The 23742-nt window shown below is 45.5% G+C and overlaps 1 protein-coding gene across 9 annotated transcripts in view; it reads right to left on the reverse strand.

The window, feature by feature from the left end:
* Positions 1–23742, reverse strand: part of synrg (synergin, gamma) — a 46174-nt gene that overhangs the window by 11608 nt on the left and 10824 nt on the right. For 3 of the 9 annotated variants that reach the window (XM_029715259.1, XM_029715258.1, XM_029715256.1), the window contains exons 2-19: positions 22853–22893; positions 21822–21964; positions 20936–21063; positions 20674–20779; positions 20396–20510; positions 19484–19747; positions 18112–18390; positions 16571–16651; positions 16208–16404; positions 14843–15109; positions 14533–14669; positions 13499–13614; positions 13157–13222; positions 11048–12046; positions 4081–4653; positions 2791–2957; positions 647–700; positions 435–531 (exon numbers count right to left, since the gene is read on the reverse strand). In XM_029715259.1, the coding sequence (XP_029571119.1) occupies positions 435–531; positions 647–700; positions 2791–2957; positions 4081–4653; positions 11048–12046; positions 13157–13222; positions 13499–13614; positions 14533–14669; positions 14843–15109; positions 16208–16404; positions 16571–16651; positions 18112–18390; positions 19484–19747; positions 20396–20510; positions 20674–20779; positions 20936–21063; positions 21822–21964; positions 22853–22893 (3830 nt within the window). The remainder of the gene's footprint in view (positions 1–434; positions 532–646; positions 701–2790; positions 2958–4080; positions 4654–11047; positions 12047–13156; positions 13223–13498; positions 13615–14532; positions 14670–14842; positions 15110–16207; positions 16405–16570; positions 16652–18111; positions 18391–19483; positions 19748–20395; positions 20511–20673; positions 20780–20935; positions 21064–21821; positions 21965–22852; positions 22894–23742) is intronic. The other 6 variants (XM_029715264.1, XM_029715263.1, XM_029715257.1 and 3 more) reach the window with 5 other exon arrangements.

Raw genomic sequence — 23742 nt, forward strand, 5'->3', positions numbered from 1 at the left:
AGGCCGAGCAAAGATAAGCCATCACTAGTATCCACAGTCAGTCAGGCCGAGAAAAGATAAGCCATCACTAGTATCCACAGTCTGTCAGGCCGAGAAAAGATAAGCCATCACTAGTATCCACAGTCAGTCAGGCCGAGCAAAGATAAGCCATCACTAGTATCCACAGTCTGTCAGGCCGAGCAAAGATAAGCCCCCTCTAGGATCTCTGTAGTGCTGGACAGATCTGTCAGAGGGGATCAGGCAGAGTTTGGGGTTCTAGCTGAAGACTGTTGGGCCTTTTTAAAGCTCAGGACCTCCCTGTCGGCGGGTGTCGGTGTGTGTGTCAGTGATGTGTGTGTGTCAGTGTTGTGAGTTTGTCAGTGTTGTGTGTGTGTGTGTGTGTGTGTGTGTGTGTGTGTGTGTGTGTGTGTGTCAGTGTGGTGTGTGTGTCTCACCCAGCAGGTACTCCATGCCCTGAGCAGACTGGATGACCTCAGTGCAAACAGTAGAGCTGCTGATGCTGTTCAGGGTGTTGTTGGCTTTAGTGATGACCTGGGGACAGAGACGGACAGCAGAGTGGGTTAGGGTTACACACACACACACCCACAAACACATGTGTGGATATAGCAACAAAGGAGAGGGGGAACAGTCCTGTACAGTATCTTACCTGTAGAGCACTCACCAGACACCTCTGCCACTCATATGCATAGCGCTCACTCTCCTGAAACAACATGCTATAGTTGTTAGAATGAGTTCAGATATATATTTTTATTTTATTTCACCTTTATTTAACCAGGTAGGCTAGTTGAGAACAAGTTCTCATTTGCAACTGCGACCTGGCCAAGATAAAGCATAGCAATTCAACACATACAACAACACAGTTACACATGGAATAAACAAAACATACAGTCAATAATACAGTAGAACAAAAGAAAACAAAAAGTCTATATACAGTGAGTGCAAATGAGGTAAGTTAAGGTAATAAATAGGCCATGGTGGCAAAGTAATTACAATATAGCAATTAAACACTGGAATGGTAGATGTGCAGATGAATGTGCAAGTAGAGATACTGGGGTGCAAAGGAGCAAGATAAATAAATAAATACAGTATGGGGATGAGGTAGGTAGATAGATGGGCTGTTTACAGATGGGCTATGTACAGGTGCAGTGATCTGTGAGCTGCTCTGACAGCTGGTGCTTAAAGCTATTGAGGGAGATATGAGTCTCCAGCTTCAGAGATTTTTGCAGTTCGTTCCAGTCATTGGCAGCAGAGAACTGGAAGGAAAGATGACCAAAGGAGGAATTGGCTTTGGGGGTGACCAGTGAGATATACCGGCTGGAGCACGTGCTACGAGTGGGTGCTGCTATGGTGACCAGTGAGCTGAGATAAGGCGGGGCTTTACCTAGCAGAGACTTGTAGATAACCTGTAGCCAGTGAGTTTGGCGATGAGTATGAATCGAGGGCCAACCAACGAGAGCGTACAGGTCGCAATGGTGGGTAGTGTATGGGGCTTTGGTGACAAAATGGATGGCACTGTGATAGACTGCATCCAGTTTGTTGAGTAGAGCGTTGGAGGCTATTTTATAGATGACATCACCGAAGTCGATGATCGGTAGGATGGTCAGTTTTACAAGGGTATGTTTGGCAGCATGAGTGAAGGATGCTTTGTTGCGATATAGGAAGCCGATTCTAGATTTAATTTTGGATTGGAGATGCTTAATGTGAGTCTAGAAGGAGAGTTTACAGTCTAACCAGACACCCAGGTATTTGTAGCTGTCCACGTATTCTAAGTCAGAGCCGTCCAGAGTAGTGATGCTGGAAGGGCGAGCAGGTGCGGGCAGTGATCAATTGAATAGCATGCATTCAGTTTTACTTGCGTTTAAGAGCAGTTGGACGCCACGGAAGGAGAGTTGTATGGCATTGAAGCTCGTCTGGAGGTTAATTAACAGTGTCCAAAGAAGGGCCAGAAGTATACAGAATGGTGTCGTATGCGTAGAGGTGGATCAGAGAATCACCAGCAGCAAGAGCAACATCATTGATGTATACAGAGAAGAGAGTCGGCCCGAGAATTGAACCCTGTGGCACACCCATAGAGACTGCCAGAGGTCCGGACAACAGGCCCTCCGATTTGACACACTGAACTCTATCAGAGAAGTAGTTGGTGAACCAGGCGAGGCAATCATTTGAGAAACCAAGGCTGTCGAGTCTGCCAATAAGAATCTGGTGATTGACAGAGTCGAAAGCCTTGGCCAGGTCGATGAATACGGCTGCACAGTAATGTCTCTTATCAATGTAGGTTATGATGTCGTTTAGGACATTGAGCGTGGCTGAGGTGCACCCATGACCAGCTCTAAAACCAGATTGCATAGCGGAGAAGGTACGGTAGGATTCGAAATGGTCGGTAATCTGTTTGTTAACTTGGCTTTCGAAGACCTTAGAAAGACAGAGTAGGATAGATATAGGTCTGTAGCAGTTTGGGTCTAGTGTCACCCCCTTTGAAGAGGGGGATGACTGGGGCAGCTTTCCAATCTTTGGGAATCTCAGACAATACAAAAGAGAGGTTGAACAGGCTAGTAATAAGGGTTGCAACAATTTCGGCAGATAATTTTAGAAAGAGAGGGTCCTATATGAGAAGACATTTATACATTTCCATAAAAAAATACAAAAAAACAAACTTATTAAGGCCAAAGTCTCTGTGGTTTGCTACTGAAATCAATGTCTACTGAATTTGTAAACCCTCCACAGAGCATCTGGATAATTGGCAAACGTAGTTAACATGTCTGGGATAGCGTGACTGTGTGTGGGTCTCACCTCCACCTCCCCAGTCAGGTCCTTGTACTTGTCTCTGATGACGGGCAGGGCAGGTTTCTTCTCACTCAGGGTGCTGGAGCGGTCTCTGAAGGGCTGCTCTGGGGCTGGGGAGGGGGGCGAGCGCCCAATCTCCTTCTCCCCCAAACTGTGGCTACGCTTGTGGGAGCCTGAGGCAAGGACATGAGGAAAGAGTCTTGATACATACATATATATAGTATATACAGGCAATGTCTGGCATACATACAGTACATACAAATGCCCTTTTAAAAATGGTCACTTATACCAACCCAGAGATGTTGGCTAATTCCAGATATGCACCTGTTTGTTTACTATGGCATAATTGTGACTTTTTACCAGAGCTTATATTCTGTTGTGGCTAATTACTTCCGGACAAGGACACAGACGACAAACACTTAATTTACAACAAATAATAATTATGTACAAAACAGCGCCACGGCAACCAACGCAAGTATGAATAATTTATGAGGGCTCACTTGCTCACACACAAACACGAAAATAGACAGGCACACGAAAAAAGACAAACACACAGTCACATGCTGAACCCAAACTATTCAACACGGGCTCTGTCTCTCTGAGTCTGTGTGTCTGTGTGTGTGTGTGTGTGAGAGAGAACCAGGTAATCACCTCCTGCAGAGACATGCATCATCTTCCCCACAACATGACAGCACTAATACATTCCCCCACTACCACACAACGATCAGATAACCATTCAATAAGGACAGGGGAATAACAACTGAAAACTAATTACGTTTAACACTGGGAGAGAAATCAATGAGGCAAATTAGCTTTTATCACTTTGGAGGTAGGAAAAGCTAATGAACTATGCATGAAACATAACACCGGAAAACAGCAGTAAAAAATGAACACCCAAGGAGCGAATACAGTTAATTTTGTATAGGCACGGATTTCTGGGCTGTGTTGTTAATTTATCTCAACTGCCTGTGTTGTGTACCAAGGATGTGTTTTACAGTCTCTGGGCTGTAGTCACAACACTGCCATCTATTGTCTGACAGTGGAACTGCACTGAGCTGCCGGAGAGGCCACATATGCTCCAATATGAGGTGATGAAAGTCCTGACATCAGGGCCAGCTGATCTGCTTCACACCACTACATCAGAACTAGAAGGCATGGTGTAACTGGATGCAATTTACATTTTGAAACCAGCATCTACTGACTGAGGATCAGAAAATGAATGTATATCTACTTATCAGTTGACTTCTGAAAATAAATCAACAAGAGGAAAGAGAGAATACAGGTCAGATGACTCACCTTGTACGGAGAGGTCAAAGGTGGCGAGTTCGCTCTTGATCATCTCTTCACTGGACTTGACCTTGGTCTGAGAGCTGGCCTTCAGAAAGTCTGACTTCCCAAACTTGGCTTTGTCCCCCTGAAAGGCGCCGAACTCATCTGAGGCCTCATTCAGGTTCCCCTCGGAGCCCGGCTCGGCCGCGGGGGAGTCTGACTTCTCCGACACAGTGCTGGCAAAGTCCCCAAAGTCATCATCCTCGTCCCCACCCAAACCTACCGGCTCACAAGATCCAAAGTCAGCAAAGGCCTCAAACTTGCTGTCGGTCAACACACTATCCTCTGTTGAGAAGGTGGTGATCTTCGTCTGGCAGGTGTGTATGATGGGGATGTTCTCTGTGCTGCCGAACGGCGTCTCCTTCCTGTGGACTATGTCTGAGGAAGGGAAAGAGGAGGAAACACCAACACCGTCCAGGACCAGATGCTTTTTGGCATGACCCTGAGCAGACAGGCATTCCTCTCTTTCTGACCAATCATAGCTGGCCAGCCTGCTGACTGCTGATGTTCCGAAGGGGTCAAACTTCATGTCGTCTCCTTCTGTAATGACAACACAAAATATACACTGGTGGCTCTAAGTGGGAAAAGCCTAGGGTGCTGACATGATAGCAACTAGTCAGTCAGCCATGATAAAGTGACAAGGCATCTGGCAAAGCTATGATATGTTATACGAAACATACTTACTGTGGAAGCCATATTCTGTTTCTGATGCTGAATTTGTGTTGACTTACAAGAAGCAGCTTTACTTTGGTCAGAGTAACACCCCATCTCCCCTACATTGTGACAGTGAGATCACATGCACTGCATTTAATCTAGTGCTGCACTATAGTGTGTGTAAGGGTTCACTTACTGGTGACATAGATGACAGAAAATATAGGGGTACAACATACGTCACTCACATACAGACTCACTTGATCTGTACAGTCGTGGCCAAAAGTTGAGAATGAGAATGACACAAATATTACTTTTCACAAAGTTTGCTGCTTCCGTGTCTTTAGATATTTTTGTCAGATGTTACTACGGAATACTGAAGTATAATTACAAGCATTTCATAAGTGTCAAAGACTTTTATTGACAATTACATGAAGTTGATGCAAAGACTCAATATTTGCAGTGTTGACCCTTCTTTTTCAAGACCTCTGCAATCCACCCTGGCATGCTGTCAATTAACTTCTGGGCCACATCCTGACTGATGGCAGCCCATTCTTGCATAATCAATGCTTGGAGTTTGTCAGAATTTGTGGGGTTTTGTTTGTCCACCCACCTCTTGAGGATTGACCACAAGTTCTCAATGGGATTAAGGTCTGGGGAGTTTCCTGGCCATGGACCCAAAATATTGATGTTTTGTTCCCCGAGCCATTTAGTTATCACTTTTGCCTGATGGCAAGGTGCTCCATCATGCTGGAAAAGGCATTGTTCGTCACCAAACTGTTCCTGGATGGTTGGGAGAAGTTGCTCTCAGAGGATGTGTTGGTACCATTCTATATTCATGGCTGTGTTCTTAGGCAAAACTGTGAGTGAGCCCACTCCCTTGGCTGAGAAGCACCCCCACACATGAATGGTCTCAGGATGCTTTACTGTTGGCATGACACAGGACTGATGGTAGCGCTCACCTTGTCTTCCCCGGACAAGCTTTTTTCCGGATGCCCCAAACAATCGGAAAGGGGATTCATCAGAGAAAATGACTTTACCCCAGTCCTCAGCAGTCCAATCCCTGTACCTTTTGCAGAATATCAGTCAGTCCCTGATGTTTTTCCTGGAGAGAAGTGGCTTCTTTGCTGCCCTTCTTGACACCAGGCCATCCTTCAAAAGTCTTCGCCTCACTGTGCGTGCAGATGCACTCACACCTGCCTGCTGCCATTCCTGAGCAAGCTCTGTACTGGTGGTGCCCCAATCCTACAGCTGAATCAACTTTAGGAGACGGTCCTGGCGCTTGCTGGACTTTCTTGGGCACCCTGAAGCCTTCTTCACAACAATTGAACCGCTCTCCTTGAAGTTGTTGATGATCCGATAAATGGTTGATTCAGGTGCAATCTTACTGGCAGCAATATCCTTGCCTGTGAAGCCCTTTTCGTGCAAAGCAATGATGATGGCACATGTTTCCTTGCAGGGAACCATGGTTGACAGAGGAAGAACAATGATTCTAAGCACCACCCTCCTTTTGAAGCTTCCAGTCTGTTATTCGAACTCAATCAGCATGACATAGTGATCTCCAGCCTTGTCCTCGTCAACACTCACACCTGTGTTAACGAGAGAATCACTGACATGATGTCAGCTGGTCCTTTTATGGCAGGGCTGAAATGCAGTGGAAATGTTTTTGGGGGATTCAGTTCATTTGCATGGCAAGAGGGACTTTGCAATTAATTGCAATTCATCTGGTCACTCTTCATAACATTCTGGAGTATATGCAAATTGCCATCATACAAACTGATGCAGCAGACTTTGTGAAAATTAATATTTGTTTCATTCTCAAAACTTTTGGCCACAACTGTAGTTGTGACAGTGGAATATGTGTTTTGATAATACCAATAGGTTTTGGCTAAAGTGATACTTCGGTATTTTGGCAACGAGGCCCTTTATCTACTTCCCCAGAATCAGATGAACTTGTGGATACCATTTTTATGTCTCTGTGTCCAGTACGAAGGATGTTAGATGTAGTTTGGTGAGCCAATGCTAACTAGCATTAGCACAATGACTGGAAGTCCATGGGTATCTGCTAGCATGCAGATACCCATAGACTTCCAATCATTGCGCTAACGCCAGTTAGCAATTGCACTAGCGCTAGTTAGCAACTTCCTTCAAACCGTATGCCGAGACATAGAAATGGTATCCACAAGTTCATCTGACTCTGGGGAAGTAGATAAAGGGCATCATTGCCAAACTCCCGAAGTATCCCTTTAATTGCTACTGAAAAGGAGAACATAGCATTGACCTCTATTAATTTGATGTGTCACATGTAAATTAACCAAGGGTTGAGTTAGCTGTCCTCTGATACAAATGAAATAGATGTCCTGTCAGGGTTGGCTGCTGGGGCTGTGAGGTAGATTGGAGATCAGACAGTTCTGAGGCAGATAAGACAGGACATGACGCCCTGCTGTAGAACACCTCTCTATGGTTTTCTCTAGGTGTGTGACAATACTGCAGCACAAACTATTAGGAGCAGACAGTTCTGCTAACATGACGATACAAAATATGCATTTCATGAGATTGCCATGGCAACATCAGTGGTGGAGTGGAGCAGTTCTGTGTCTGTATTGATTATCTACCCCACAAACTGTGTTGTACAAGCAGAACACTGCTCAATTTATAACATATCAGGCAGGAATCATATAATTACTGGCAACACAAACAAGCACACATTCTTACAAGTGCTCACAGTCACACACACTCAGAGATACACACTCCTTCTAAGATACAGTATAACCTGCAGGCACATGTGGACCCCAGTCAGCGTAGCCTAATGCCTGACACAACCCTTGCACACAAAAAAGCAATTTGTGAAATTGACAAGGAGCTAGTGTAGATGTAAGCCTAATGTAGCTAGATCATAATCTGCCCTCAGGATAGGGAAGGGAGAAAATAAGACGGTACGCATTTCAGCAATACCAATAGTAATATTTATTACGACAACATGGGTAAAGAGAGAAAGATCACAAAATACTCTGAGAGAGGTCTATTGTTACAAGAGGTTTGTCAAACTAACACTTGTAAAAGTATATTTGAATTATTTAGACTACTATGGCATGCAGTCAGAAAATAAGAAAAACAAACGGTAAAAGAAAGAAAAGCCCCAGAAGAATATAGATGCAGAATGAGAAGGCACATTCACAGACTAAAATGAGTAGATCTCGGTAGAAGACGACACACTGTAGTTGTACTAATAGGGTGGAAAGCAACAGGTTGATTGATAGAAAGATAATTGAATACAGAACATTTGAAAAGCCAAGGTGATTTAAAGGACAGGTTCAAGGCAGGAGAGTGATTAACCCTTTGAGGACCTGAATGCTTCTCTACTGTTCTCGCCATGATAGTAACTCAAATGTCAACAGCAGACTTTTGAGCTAAAATAAACAAGGGTTTTGTCAACTGTTTGTGTCTTACTACAATTACATAATGTCAACATCATATACATAGGATATATTTCAATGGTCTAATACATTCTATTGCTGAGAATTTGGAGGAGAGGTATGGATCTCCAAATCCATTATTTAGCACATGTAAACTTGTCAAGTGATCCAGCTACATTTCTCTCCATTTGTGTTTTTTGCATGAATCTTTGTAAAACCATTCTGCTCAAGCTCTCAAAGGGTTAAATAAAACAAGTGGACTATCCTACCACAAGACCTAAGAGAGGGTCTTCATCTTGTCCAATCACATGTGACAAAATAGATTTAAAGAGACAGTATCATTTTTCTCTCGCTACCTGTTAGTTCTAGGCTCCTGTGTATAAGCTCTTAATAGTAGCCATTCAATAACTAACAGCAAGATAGGGTTTCTCAAGACCACAATCAATCTTTGATTCTGAACCAACCTAAAATATTTTCCAGAACTTGACTATCCTCATATATACATTTCATCTTCAAATAGTTTACACAACACATTGTTTAAAATAATATCAGGAAGTCTATCTAGTTTGAAAATAAATACGAATTTTCCTGTAATAAAAATACACTATTAAATCTGTATACATTGTCTTTTTTTCTTTGCTTTAATAAAAACAACTAGTAATACTATTATGCAGAAAAATGTCATCCTATAATATGTTCTTGTCAATTTCACAAATTGAACAGGCAGGCACACTGCAGCAAAAAAAGCAAGGCAGGGAGGGTATCACTAACTTCAGTGTGTTCTCAGAGAGCCTGTTCATGGACCCACACATAACAAAACATACCTGAATATCAAAGACAAATGAAAAGGCTTCCTTTTGAGCTGCTCTGACCCAAAGGAGCACCGGTTGGGAAAAATAGATACTGTCTCTTTAAGGTTGGTTACATTTTCTCCAGGATTGAACACAGTGCAAGCATGGTGAGGCTTTCACACTCCAAGGCCTGCTACTGCCCGCTTTCTCAGAGATGAGATTTGATTGGTGCTGTCCAAGAACAACAATACTGACTGGATTAACGTGGGTGAGAATAAAAGGAGAAGCAATTAACAGGTTCTGAGGAATGTTTTCAATGCTCCACTACACTATCTTCATCATAAAAATGGCAACCATTTTGCTGCAGCTCCTGGATCAGTTGCCATTGGTTATTGTCTTACTCTCTCCTTCGAGAGTAGCCTAACCATTTCAGTTAAACTGAAAGTTGATTTATTCTGATGTGCAATAAAACTGAAACAAATAAATTGGCATCATTACATCGATCATTTTCGATTTAGAATAACTCAAATGCTCAATTCCTAGATGGAATTTGATTGAGATGCCCCTTTGCCCAAACTGCTAAAACCAATGAACTGATATGTTGGCTAGTGTTGAAATATTATAGTCTATATAAGGACATCTCACTGCAAACTGGGTGTTAAAAGGAGTGTGCTGCTCACACACAGAGGCTGTAAGGAGAGACCTTGTACTTGAAGGACTATATGAGACATGACATGGAAGATGAGATGCTTGGTAAATTCATGATGATCATGGGAAGGGAGAGGAGAGGGTGCTGATATGGACAATGCCTGGACATTAAGGCTAATTAGATTCCATGAGAGTGTTTCCATTTAGAGGTTCAGGGCAGGGCAGACCCTGAGAGCAGTGCCTTTGTGCCTCTACTGTGTGCTATGCAAATCTTTGACCTCTTTGTAGTGATGTGGGCTGTGAGACCACTTAGGTTTAGGGAGTTGGAACAAAAGCACTATGGGAGATTGATACCCAACACTGGGAGTGCCAAGGAATACTATATGGGTACTCTCACACACCGTAGGAAAACTCACTCGTACACATACAAAACACAATCAACCAATCACACTCACACATAACAACACACAATGAGCAATCAAAACGATTTACTCAATGCAATATTAAAACTGTAGAGGTGAGGTAATTTCTGCCATTCAAAAAAGACGTTCTGCCTTTTCATAAATACTTTCTTTTCACATAATAAGTATGTCCACTATCAGGGAAGATCTTTCCACATTTTTCTTGTACGCCTCTTATTATCATCATGCTTGATTTGATAACTGAGCATTAAGCGTCAACATAATATAATCAATCTGAGGAAGAATTTGGCTTGCTGTGAGTAAAATGAAAGCCTGTTGCAGCATACAGGAACTGGCCAATCTGAAAGTGATGAGAATAAATAACATCTCCTGGTACAACCACTACATGGCCCTGAGTTCATCTGCATTCAGCTATTTTAGTCGCATCCCTCAACACAATCACGACTGGGGAGACAAAAGGTGCATTGAGGTGATGAGCGATGTGGGCTATGACAGCACAGACAGGGAATGAAGGCCAGTGGTAGCATAGAGCAGACTGACTACATCACATCAACCTGACTGTCTCTCATCAACTCTATATGAATGGAGTTTAGAGGAGGCGGAAAGGCCTGTGCTTTTTGTCTGTGATACAAATGCTAAACAAATGAACAATAAATACATTCATCTAATGTACCTTAATATGTTTAATAAATAATAAATAAATAAATATTAAGTGAATAAATATGCTGAAATGAATACCAGGTAATGATGGGTTTGGGAATGAATAACTGGTGGGTGTGATGAGATGATATGCTAATAGTGTGTGGCGTTTGACTGTCTCCTCATGATTCAGCAGTGATGTGGATGAGCTAGCTCACTGCTTTGCCCTCTAGTCTAACTCCTGGTTTAGTGGGCGCTAAGGGGCACTGAGGGCGGTGTAGACAGAGGGGCCACCACCAGGCCTACGATTGGTTCTTTATGTGTGACTGGGCGGGGCCTCACCAGAGGAGGCGCACTAGTTCCTCACCTGCGGCGGGGGGTTGGTGGGCCGAGAGGCCCGGCAGATCCAGAGAGCTGTCTGACATCACGTGCTTCAGGTCTCCGCCCATGTCCGACAGCTTCATGTCCAGCTGCACTGACAGAGCGTCCTCAGAGTCCTCCTTGCCCACGCTGCTGCCCCCGATGGATGGGAGGTCTAGGGACTTGACTGAAGCCGAGTCCTCCTTGCCTCCTTGTTTGAAGGCTGCCACCTTGTCCACCAGGCTCTTTTCCGAGGCCCCCAGCGCTGTGCAGAACTTGGACGACTGGAAGTCGGTGAAGTCATCTGCTTCGCTCCTAAGGGAAGAGAATGAGCCGCCGGCGCTGTGCTTGTTGTCGTCGTATGCCAGGCCTCCTTCCTGAGACAGCTGCTTAAACACGTCATACTTGTCAGAGCCCTGCTGGGAGCGCTGTGGAGCGGTGGTGGTCTCTCCTCTCCCCTGTGCCCTCCCCTCTCCAGACCTCAACCCCTCACCCTTGGCCTCCCCCCCAGAGCTGCCGAAAGCCATGAAGTCTGCAAAGTCATCATGAGACGCTGCCACACCCCCTCCCACATCAGGGCCAATAGGAGCAGCCTCAGAAGAGGAGGTGGGGCCAAAAAGGGAAAAGTCACCAAAGTCCTCGGCCCCGCCCCCGGGGGGCTTGGCCCTGCCTGGTGGGAGCACTAGGGAGGGGGGCACAGAGGGGAAGGGACTGGGCTTGATCTCAGCAGGGGTGGGGGCTGAGGGAGTCATAGAGGAGAAGAGATCCAGGTCAGCCATGTTGAGAGGGTTTTTAGGCTGAGAGAGAGACACTGCTGGTTGTTGTTGTTGATGTAGCTGGTGTTGTAGTTGTGGTAGAGACTGAGAGTTAGGGAAAGCAGGAGTGAAGGCTGGCTGAAACATCTTGGCCTGGTCTGGAGGTTCTAGTGGAGAGATGCTGTCGGCGGTTTTAAAGTCTGTGAAGCCATCATCCACACTGACAGACTTGAAATCGGCAAATCCTTCCCCTGCGAAACAAACAGAACAATTGAAAGGCATTGCAAAAGCATTTAACACAGCAGCCAGACAGGGAGGACATTGGCATAACACAAAGTAACATCAGTCGCCTCAGTTCCGGATTTTTTTCAAATTTCACAATCCTACAAGAAAGAGAGGGGATTAGTTACGCCTCTGTCATATAGCGGAGGCTCGTGGTGAATTTCAAGCTGTGGAGAGAACTGTGCTGGGCTGTAGTCCGAGACACCGCTATGAGAGAACAGCAGCAGCAGACAGCAGTGCACAAACCAGGCTGGGCTGTCTACAGAGACATGCACTTGCCATCTGTCAGTCCCTAACTGGGACAGCACATGATTAAGCTGCGACTTCAGAGGAAAGAACTCCCTTACGACAATCTACAAAGACTTCCTCAGTAGTGTCATGTTTTTAGATTTTTAGAACCACACAATCATTGACAGGAGGGCTATAAGAAAACCCACAAAGGAAAAGTGGGTAGAGAGGGTTGTGGTTGTAGGGGCTGTTCACACCACTGCAATGACAGGAGCATGAAGTAGTGTTCACACCACTGCTGTTTTGTGGGAAAGATTGAACTAATGGGCTCACTATGGAGAGTGAGCCTGGCAGGCAACACACAGGAAAGGTCACTGCAATCAGACTCAAGCAGGACTTACTGGAGTCGTGGGAGCTGCTGTCCCCATCGGAAACTGTTCTAGTGGAACAGGGAACAGCAGGAAACAGACTGACATCAGGGATACTGCTGAATGTACTGAGTGCTCTGGAAATATGTGCAACATAAAAGCACAGACCACTCAGATATTATACAAACAGCATTCTTCTTGGTACACAGCCTCTCTCCAACCTATTTCTGTCTACCTACAAAAACAAGTCATCCAAAGTATTTTCTCCTCCAAGGCTGCTGTGACTTTGTGTTTGAAGGTCTGTCAGTTTCTTCCTCTAGCCATCTGTTGAGTACAGGGACCATCTAAGAGCCAGGTCCCACTACGCAATCTCTGTCAAAAGGCTTGGAAGCTGTGGGGTTTGGCTTGGGAACTGCGTGTGTGTGTGTGTGTGTGTGTGTGTAACCCAGCCCAGAGCCAGGGAGGAGGGAGAGCTCTACTTACCAACTGGTTTCCTGTCACCTGGTGGCTCTAGCTGTCGGAACACACTGTATTTGTCTCCGTCAAAATCTGGGTCAAACGAGATAAACAAAACAGGTACGCTTTCAACTGAATGATAAATCACAGCATATTTGTCAGGCAGGCAAATGTACTGTACTACAATACCACTTAAATACTATTAGGCAAGTATTCTATGACAAACATCATCAGAAATGTCTTCTATTTTCTACACATCTGTTAGTTGTGGTGGAGGATGTGTATCAGTAGTGATTAGTTGTTGAGGTTTGTGTGTGTGTGTGTGTGTGTGTGTGTACATGTGTGTTGTAGGGCCAGGTGAGTGTGTACCTGAGGCAGGCTGAGAGGGCTCTGGAGGCTCCTCCACAGAGAGCTGCTTGAAAACAGCATACTTATCAGAGGATGACGAGGAGGAGCCAGAGACCGGAGTCAGAATGGCAGGAGCACTGCAGACAGACAACACACCATGCTCAGTCCACAGGGGAGTCTGGGGTTGCGTCCCAAATGGCACCCCATTCCCTACATAGTGCACTACTCTTGACCAGGGTCCTGGTCAAAAGTACTGCACTATGTATGTAGGGAATAGGGTGCCATTGGGGACACACTCTGGGGGTCAATGCTTCGCCCATCTCCTCTACCTTAATCCCCTTAAGCTGCCTGAGCTGATTGGACACATACAATGGTGAAATTCCACTGCAGTTGTACACCATACTGGACCGCAGATAAGACCCAGGAATCAAAAGCCTGGAGGGAATGAGGGATCTCTCCTGAAGCCTTCCACTGAACATCATCTCGTTAAGAGCCATTGTACTGCTGCTGTCAGAGTACACCTGTCTATCCTGACTGGCTGAAGATTCAGCATGGGGCTTCCTTTAAATTAGAAAGGGATCTGAGACCAGGGGGATTGGAGATACGCAGGAGGAAACAATGAAGCTTTTGTTTTTGAGGAAGTGGAAGGGGATTGTAAGTGACGATGCCACTCAAACGTTAGGTCCTTTATTTCCACATTCTCTTTGTCTTATAAGATAACGGGCTTTGGGCTGCCTCTCCCTGAGAAACAGACTCCCCACGCAGGGTTTGAAAAGTAATATAAAGCAACTCTACTGTCCATTGAAATGGATTCATTAAGAGATGGCGAGGTGCAATTGCTATGCTGGAGAAACTACTACAAGCAACTAAGGGACCATGTACCTGTTAACCACAATACCTGTATAACATGTAGTATTCAGCTTTACTTCCATACAGAATGTGTAATCTGATTTAAAGTAATACCAAACACTGATCCAGCCACTGAAGTCAGTCACTCCAGTCAGTCAGTCAAGTCAGTCAGTCAAGTCAGTCAGTCAGTCTAGTCAGCACTGTACCTGTTCTGGTGCAGAGAGGGTGTGGTGGTGGGGAAGGTTTCCCCTGACTCCCCCTGGAACTCAGTGAAGGACTGGTCACCTCCTCCTGCCCTGGGGGCCTCCTGGAAGTCCTGGAAGTCATCATCGTCTGCTTTCCCCTAAACACACCACCAAGACGATGGATACATGACCAAAGTAAACACAGAATGAATGCACACACTACTAAATGGCATAAATTATACATTACTATTATACATAATGTGAAATGAAACCACATGCATCTGTATATACTATGGAGAGGCTTGGTTGGCCCATTGGCTGGATGTGTTACCTGCACATGTGGGAAGTTGGTGATGAAGTTGGTGGGTGGTTGGGCGGAGGGTAAAGGAGCAGCAGGAGGAGCCCTGCCCATGACTGCTGGTGCTGGTGTAGGCATGGCCATGGACATAGGGACAGGGGGCTGAGTCATCATGGGCTGCTGGTGTTGGTGCTGGTGCTGCATGACAGGGGCCATAGCCATGGCCAGGGCAGGCAGGTTGGGCACCGGGGGAGAGGGGAACTGGCTCAGGATCTCCACATTCATGGCTGGAAGACCACTCTGAAGGGGAGGGATGAACAGGGATCAGTGGTCAGGTTCAGATAAGGCTGCGTGACATCACTGAAAGTCCCAGTTGAGTAACTGCTTAATGCGTTAATGTGGATTTTCATATGTTAGACATTTAGAAAGTTACTTAAACGGGGGCAATAAACATCGCAAAGGCACCGTCATCATATATTGAACAGACAATACCGTCAGTGTGAGTGCATCGTTATTATAAAGCAGTGATGGTGGAAAATTGTGATCTTTCATCCAACCCAATCATCTATTAACATTCTATTCCATCCAGCACGAGCCAGACAGATGTTTTGCTGAAATAAATAATTCATTAAAGTCAAGTTCCATTTTAACAGCATCCACTGGCGCCGGCTTCCCAAACCTTTTCATCACTCTACAAAGGACGCAGCTCATGGCGGCACTCCCTCAAGGCTCTTACATTTACATAACTAAATAAGTGTTATTATTCTCGCTGTGGCAGGTGGCGGTGGCGTGCAGAGTGAGTTGTGAGGTGCCTGGGATTGTCAGTCTTCCAGGGGTGCTGGTGAGCGGCAGGGCCGGGCCAGGCCAGGCCGGGGGAGATAAGAGGTCTGCTGTCACACTAGGCTGAGAGGAGATTCAGTCACTTTCACCTGGCTGCCTGAGCTCAGTCACACCACCACCACCACCCTCCCAGAGCAGAGATTCAGCACAGTCACTCACTATCAGTCTCCCTTTGCACACGTCATAGCATGTCTCAACTGCACACGTCATAGCATGTCTCAACTGCACACGTCATAGCATGTCTCAACTGCACACGTCATAGCATGTCTCAACTGCACACGTCATAGCATGTCTCAACTGCACACGTTATAGCATGTCTCAACTGCACACGTCATAGCATGTCTCAACTGCACACGTTATAGCATGCAGTAGGCCTAACTACTGAAGTGAAGCAAGGTGCAATGAAACATAATATTAGGGACTGTCCTTTACTACACATGAAGAAAAGATCACAGTGAAGGATGGTCTTATATCCCCACTGACAGAAAAAAGCCTCAAATCTTTCTGTTGTTAATAACTCCGACCCTTTAAAAAACATAAGGTGATGCAAATGCCTACCTGTGCCACACCAATCAGAGCCAGGACTGTGTAGAGCTCCTCCTTGGTCAGCATGCCAGGCGTGGTGCGATTGGCTGAGGCCCAGATCTGGCCCAGTGCTTCCCTGGGCAGGCCTGATGACATCAAGATGGGGTAGAGCTTGGCTGTGTCGATGCCCCCCGGAGTCATGGTGAACTGCAGGACCTTTTTGAACATCTCTGGAAGGGAGAAAGTCAAGGCATAGCAACAGGTCAAACATATTACAGAAAGACTGGGTAGAACTAGGAAGTTTTCTCTGATTGACTTGTTGGAAAGGATCTGAGTAGACACGATAGACCATAATACATCATTGGTAGAAACCTGTTCCAAAACGTAGGCATTTACCTGGGATGAGGCTGTCGTTGTAGAGCCAGCCTGGTACCATGGGCTGGATGTGCTCTTGTTGAGGGTAACCACCAACACCTGCTGTCAGCAACACAGGGACAGTTAGGTTAGGAGCTGAAGCAGAGACTTAGGGCTGGGTGTACTACCTACTCTGCTCAGCATCTCACCAGACCAGAGCCTGCCTGTATAGTATTCTCCACCTGTCTGGAGATCTGAGTAGAAGTGTAATGATGCTCTGCACTGATTCACTAAGGATGCATCCCAAATGGCACCCTAGTGCATTACCTTTGACCAGGGCCCATATGGATCTGGTCAAAAGTAGTGCACTATAACGGGAATCGGGTGCCATTTGGGATGCCACATCCTAAGCTTCCTGGTGCTTCATACAACTATTAATCTGTCCTTGGACCAGAACCAACTACTCCAACATCTCCTGAGGGGGAAGAGAGGGTTGGATTTGGGTTGTCAAACAAATAAATGAGCCTCTCTCTTCAATTAATTCTAACATTGATCTAAATCTTCTGTGCAACCATGAGGTCATTTTTTCATTAGTGTACTAGGGTGGAGTTCGTGTTTCAGCAGGGGTAAAAGCAGCTCCTAAAATACACTTAACAAAGTGCATTTGGAGAGGAAGATGCCTCAATGGAAGCCTCAGACGAAATGACAAATGTTGACTCAAGCAGCTAATCCTCTCATCAGACCTCTAAGATGAGGAATCTCCACATTTCCCTGGGACAGACAGCGAGCGACTGAGGAGAAAGACAAACAAACGAGAGCAAAGAGATAGTAGCAGAGTGTCAGAGCAGCAGAGTGGCAGAAAGGCACAAAGGCTGAGCTGCAGAAAGGCTGAGCAGCAGAAAGACTGAGTGGCAGAGGGCTGAGTGGCAGAGCAGCAGAAAGGCAGAGCGTCAGAGCAGCAGAAAGGCAGGGCGGCTGAGTGGCAGAGCAGCAGAAACGCAGAGCGGCTGAGCGGCAGAAACGCAGAGCGGCTGAGCGGCAGAAAGGCAGAGCGGCATGCAGAATCCAACTGAGGCACCAGCTCTAGACCCACGGGACTCCAGTAGGTACGGGTCAATCCAAGCGTAGCATCTCATCTGTGTTAAACCCAAGCAGTCAGCAGCATGCGTCAGTCTCTCTCTGACGGCGTCAAATGACACCTATTCCCTACAGAGCTCTATTTAGGGAATAGGGGCCAAGCAGAAAGATTACTCAGCTATATAGGAGAGTTCCGAAGCAGTTACCCAACAAAACTGGATGAATGACATCAAGAGCTTTTAGGGTTGGTTAGTATGATTTCCATTACAGATAGGACAATCAAGAGAAGCATCAGGGGTATAGACAGTAAAATCACATTGTCTGAAGTCTTACTAGTCAACGTTGAAGTGTTTGCTGCAAAATAAGAGATAGGAATCGGGGGCATTCGACTATTAGCTTGAAAAAAGCAGGCCCCATGCTCCGCGCTGATTGTGTGTTAATTCTGCAGTGATTGCAGTGATCGAAGGCAGAGAAAGAGACTGTTAATAAATGGTTTCTTTTCTCACCACCGTCACTACTGGTTTGGGGAGGAGGGGGGTCGGCTGCTGGTGAGGGGGCTGTGGGCCCCGGTGCTGGTGCCTCTGGTTGTGGTGTTTCTATAGTGAAAGCAGAACTCAGGTCCCCAGGAGCCTCAGCCCAGTTCCGGGCCTTGGTGCTGGAATGAAACTGGGCCGAGACTGTAGCTCGGTTCGGGGCCAAGGTCCTCTGGGACTTAAAGCTAACCTGGGCCTTCTTTTCAGCCGTTAAATCACATGAGGAGAACAGTTTCTCTTCCAGGGATGGGCCTAGAGAGGTGGGTGAGGAGGAACACAGCTGATTGATATCACAACCATTCATAATGCCTGTTTCTTAGTTCTATTGGCCCCTCCTCAGTAATGAGGGTAGAGCGAATTTGGATTTAACAGAAACTGACCATCATTACTTTACAGCTGTCAGTCAGTGTGCAAATCTCAACTCAGGGACACTTTAAGAGTGTAGAAATGTAGCGCTTCAGCAGCTTCACACATTACATGACAAATATGTTGCACCTAGGTGGAGCTACTGGCTGCTTATTGAATGCTACTGATAGGCTAGGCTATCACTTTCCAGGTCGGTGGCACTGGCAGCATATCAAAGAGCTAGAGCAGAGGTGTCAAACTCATTTTGCCCCAGAGGCTGCATTCGGCCTTCAGTGAGGTCCGGAGGTCCGCACTGAAAATTGGTTGGAATTTTCGATGCTCCATGTCTGTTTAGCTTTCATTTCGGTGATTATAAGCGAGCTGGAAACAGTCAAGAAACTGTAGGAACATAGGTCCATTATAATTTCTACAGTTTCTATTTGATTTAAGTCATTTTAAAATACATTTTAAAATGACCACCCGCGGACAGGATTGGACCCCCTCGCAGGCCGGATCCAGCCGGATGTTTGACACCCCTGTGCTAGAGCAGGTTTGCGTCTAATTGGCTCATGACAGATGGGAGACAAGTACCAGCTCTGTCTCCTGTCCTCCTGATGTGTTTACTGTCTGTCAGAGTCTTCCATCTCTTCCTCACTAGAACTGGCTTATCAGGGCCTCTGCCAACCAGAGTGAGCAGTGACAGTCACGTGCTACTGGGAGTATTTTATTAAATGTCAGTACTGATTTTAATGGAGGCAGAACTGGTTGTTAGGTACAGCACTCACACGGTTTACTTTGTAGTGTGCGTTAACTTCTGTATGCTTACACACAGTAAACTGACTACAAACCGAGTCTGACGCTAGAGGGTTTTCAACACCACGATGCGGTATGGCCTATCGTCGCATCAGCAGCACTGGTCACAATTTCCAAACTGTATTATTGGTTGATTATGTACACTAAACAGTGACTTAAGAGGTTGATGCGAACAAAAAACAGTTACCTTGAAATGCAGATGGGGAGCTGGAGTTGACAGTAGAGTGTTGGGTGGCAGTAAGAATGGACATAGAGGCAGGGAGGGACTGGGGGAAGGGGGCAGAGGAGGGTCTCTGACAAGGACCTGGGTCTAAAGAATGGGGATGGGCCTGGGAGGGGGGGAAGGAGGAAGAGGCATCTAAGGGACCCTGCATAAAGTCACTAAACTCGTCATCGGGGAAAGCAGGGGGGAGGGAGTGAGAGGTGACAGAAGAGTGAGATGGCGATGAGTCTGTAAAAATGGAGAAATAATCATAATGGCAGAACAAGACAACACAGGCTACGATGACGGGAGATGGACACAGTGCACAGTGCTATAGTAGTGAAACAAAGGCTAGTTTGTGCAGGATCAGAAAATGTATCACGCATTTAAGAAAAAATATTTTTGAATATGTTTATCATATGAAATAATAAATATGATAATGTCCATAGTTAGTATGAACTAAGGATGTCAGATCAGTTAATACTAAATAAATAAGGTGGTTAGTTTGATGTTTGCTAATAGACAACTTTCTGTAACGCACAAGGTAATGACAGTGAGAGACACAGTAGGTCAAGTTGAAGATTTAAAACAAAGTGAAACGTGACAGAAAAACAGAAGATTATGTTGGTCTCCTACTAAGTATGATATAATCTTTGTGAGACACAGAGGCAGATACAGACTGCTCTGTCCATTGCAACAGCTGCTGTCACATAGGCTGGTGACTGCCAGACTGTCTCGTCTGACTGTCTGTGTGCCTACACCCCAGAGGCAGCCTTATCATTCTCAGGGGAGGCTGTTCAGTCAGGCAGCAGGGGAGTGGAGCTGTGTCCTGACTCCTGGAGGACAGATAAGCAGGAAACACAGAGTGAAGGACAATGACTGTACTGATGAGTGTACCTGGCTTCTTGGGGTGTGAGGATGGCGTGGGGTGCATCTTGGCGTCTCTGCTGAACCCGTCCAGGTTGCCTTTGATGGCCTCCAGCGCGTCGTCCCGACTCGTCCCCATCTGTCCCTGTGGATGGGACAAAGCAGGGCTCAGGAGGGGAATGTGTCTAGACTGACAGCATGGATGCGTCCTACATTGCACCCCATGTGTCTTTATCACACTGTGGGAACTAGGACCGAACGAGGGCAGTACTGAGGCAGTAGCCAGGCACGATGATGATGTGGCTCACCTTGGGTTTGACACTGCTCAGCAGCCTCAGCTTCTGTTTCTGCTCCTCAAACTGCCTCCTCTTCCTGTCCTCCTCCAGCATCCGCTGCTGCTGCTCCAGACGCTTCCTACACAACATAACACATAGAGAGCATACAGCTAACACACACACTGACCACATAGACAGACAGAACAACATGTAGAGAGAGTAAAACAGAGAGGGGAAAGAGAGAGAGAGAGCGAGTAAGGGAGAGCAAGACAGACAGAGACAGAAAGGCTCTTACTGGTGTTCCTCGGCCATCTGTTTCTGCATGTCGGCAGTGTACTGGGGCCCGGGGCCCCTCATGCTCATGAACTGTGGCTGGCCCATGAACTGCATCCCAGGGGCCTGCATCCCCATGGCCATCCCACCCTGCACAGAACGAACGAACGCACGCACACACACAAAGCGGAAGTCTCGTTAGCAATCATGGCATTCCTTTCATTCAATATTATCACAGCAGTAGCAGGAAACCAATGCATTTCTAAAGTGGTTGTCATACAGCAATCACTGCATAACTACAACCACTTAGACTGGAAATAATGTGTGCTATTAACACTATACAATGCAGAGATGTCGTAACATGACAGCAGTGAATGGAGGAAAAGCTGTCATTTGATAAAAGAAAGAGCAAAGAGACAGAGATAAAGGCAGAGGATTTGGTAAGGATGAGGCAATGCCCTGCAAAGGGCTCCTTCTTCTAAATGTCTAGCCTGAATGAGAGGTAGCTTGAGGCAGTCTGCTCTCTCGTAAAGAGCAGCATTACAGGAAAGATTGTCTTGACCTTCTTCTTTTGGCTTATTTAAAAGCTCAGAGGACCACATTGCCAGTCATGTAAAACAGAGTACATTTCACTCTAGAGTAGGGGTGTCAAAACTCATTCCACAGAGGGCCGAGTGTCTGCAGGTTTTAGGTTTTTCCTTTCAATTAAGACCTAGACAACCAGGTGAGGGGAGTTCCTTACTAACTAGTGAACTTAATTAATCAATCAAGTACAAGGGAGGAGTAAAAACCTGCAGACACTCGGCCCTCGGTTGAATGAGTTTGACACGTGCTCTAGAGTAATGAGAGGAATATGTTGTGGCCATTGCCTTCAAATACACACACTCATACACGCACACACAACCCACCTGCATAGGCATGGCACCAGGAGGCATCTGGCCTCCGAAGTTCATTCCCATCATTCCTTGCATGTTGGGCTGCATTTGAACTTGAACCATACCAGGGAATCCCTGTTGTTGCTGCTGCTGCTGTTGCTGCATGGGCATCATACCTGGACGAAAACACACAACAAATGTCCAGTCAATCATAAGCTCTGCAAATGGCTATACTGACAAAGGGTTGTTGCAAACCGTAAAGATAACATGTAGTCATTAAAGCGTGAACATGTACCATATAAGTAGAGTTGGCCCCACTGGACTGGAGTGTGCTATTGGAACTCCCCCAGACATAGGCTAGATGAGCATTGTACAGTGAATTATTATTGCAAACACATTTCCTGGACAGCGAAGAGTAAACAGAGGCTCAGCAACAAACCAATCTGTTTTGCCCGTGTGAGTGGAGTGCTGTGACAGCTCAGAGCAAAACAGAGGAGTACTAGGGAATAGAACTAGAGAGTGTGTTTGTTTGCACAGATGCTCTGGCTGACAGTCCTCCTGGAGCCTCCACATGATTTACCATATAACGCCTCAACCAGGCTGAATAATGGGTTATGGCTCATCCAAACAAAGTGCTGCATGCATTCTGATGCGTATTTGCTGAAACATCTAACGACCCCCAACACAGCCACAAGGGTGTGTGTGAGTTTGTTTACCTAATAAACTATCAGGAACAGACAGGACATAAGCCTAGGCCCTATGTATTGTATTTGACTGATGTTGTTGTTGATAGTGCACAATGCACATCTGAACTGACTTCACTCTGAACTCTGATAGATAAACATCATTATGAGTTATTGGTTAGGTCTATTTACTGAATTCAAAAACTTCTCAAGAAACCAGGGCACATAGGAGAGTGAAGTGCCTGGGGAGATTAGGAAAAGTAGCGCTGACTGACAGGACGCGTCACAAATGGCACACTATTCCCTATATAGTGCACAACTGGTCAAAAGTACTGCACTAAATAGGGAGCCATTTGGGTTGTAGAGTGTAGGATGACTCACCTTGTGGCGGACCCAGGCTCCCTCCAACAGGATAAATAAAACTGCAGGAGAGAAGGAAAAACACAGGTCAATAACACAGCTAGAGACAAGCCTAAAGGGAAGACTAATGGAGAACATCTAGGGTGAAATCATTCAACTGTCACTCATATAGGTTCAGAGATGTTAGAAATCAAACTGGATGGACAACAGAAGTAGAGGAAGGACTGAAAACAAACTAAATATAACTATTGTAAAATGGCTTGTGTCTGTAAAATGTGTATAATATGTATAAACTGAAGGTAGTGTTATTGTTTATTAGTTTGCTCCAATTGGGGGAGGGGTGGTAGGGTTTGCGGGAATAATAAACGAATATTCAAAAAAAATGTGTATGTATGTTTATATATGTATGTTTATGCGAATATATATATATATATATATATATATATATATATATATATATATACACACACACATACATACAGTTGGAAGTTTACATACACTTAGGTTGGAGTCATTAAAACTCATTTTTTCAACCACTCTACAAATTTCTTGTTAACAAACTACAGTTTTGGCAAGTCGGTTAGGACATCTACTTTGTGCATGACAAGTCATTTTTCCAACAATTGTTTACATACAGATTATTTCACTTATAATTGACTGTATCATAATTCTAGTGGGTCAGAAGTTTATATACACTAAGTTGACTGTGCCTTTAAACAGCTTGGAAAATTCCAGAAAATGATGTCATGCTTTAGAAGCTTCTGATAGGCTAATTGACATAATTTGAGTCAATTGGAGGTGTACCTGTGGATGTATTTCAAGGCCTACCTTCAAACTCATTGCCTCTTTGCGTGACATCATGGGAAAGTCAAAATAAATCAGCAAGACCTCAGAAAAAAAATGGTAGACCT

The sequence above is a fragment of the Salmo trutta genome, chromosome 26 (assembly GCF_901001165.1).
Source record: "Salmo trutta chromosome 26, fSalTru1.1, whole genome shotgun sequence".
NCBI classification, from domain to species: domain Eukaryota; kingdom Metazoa; phylum Chordata; class Actinopteri; order Salmoniformes; family Salmonidae; genus Salmo; species Salmo trutta.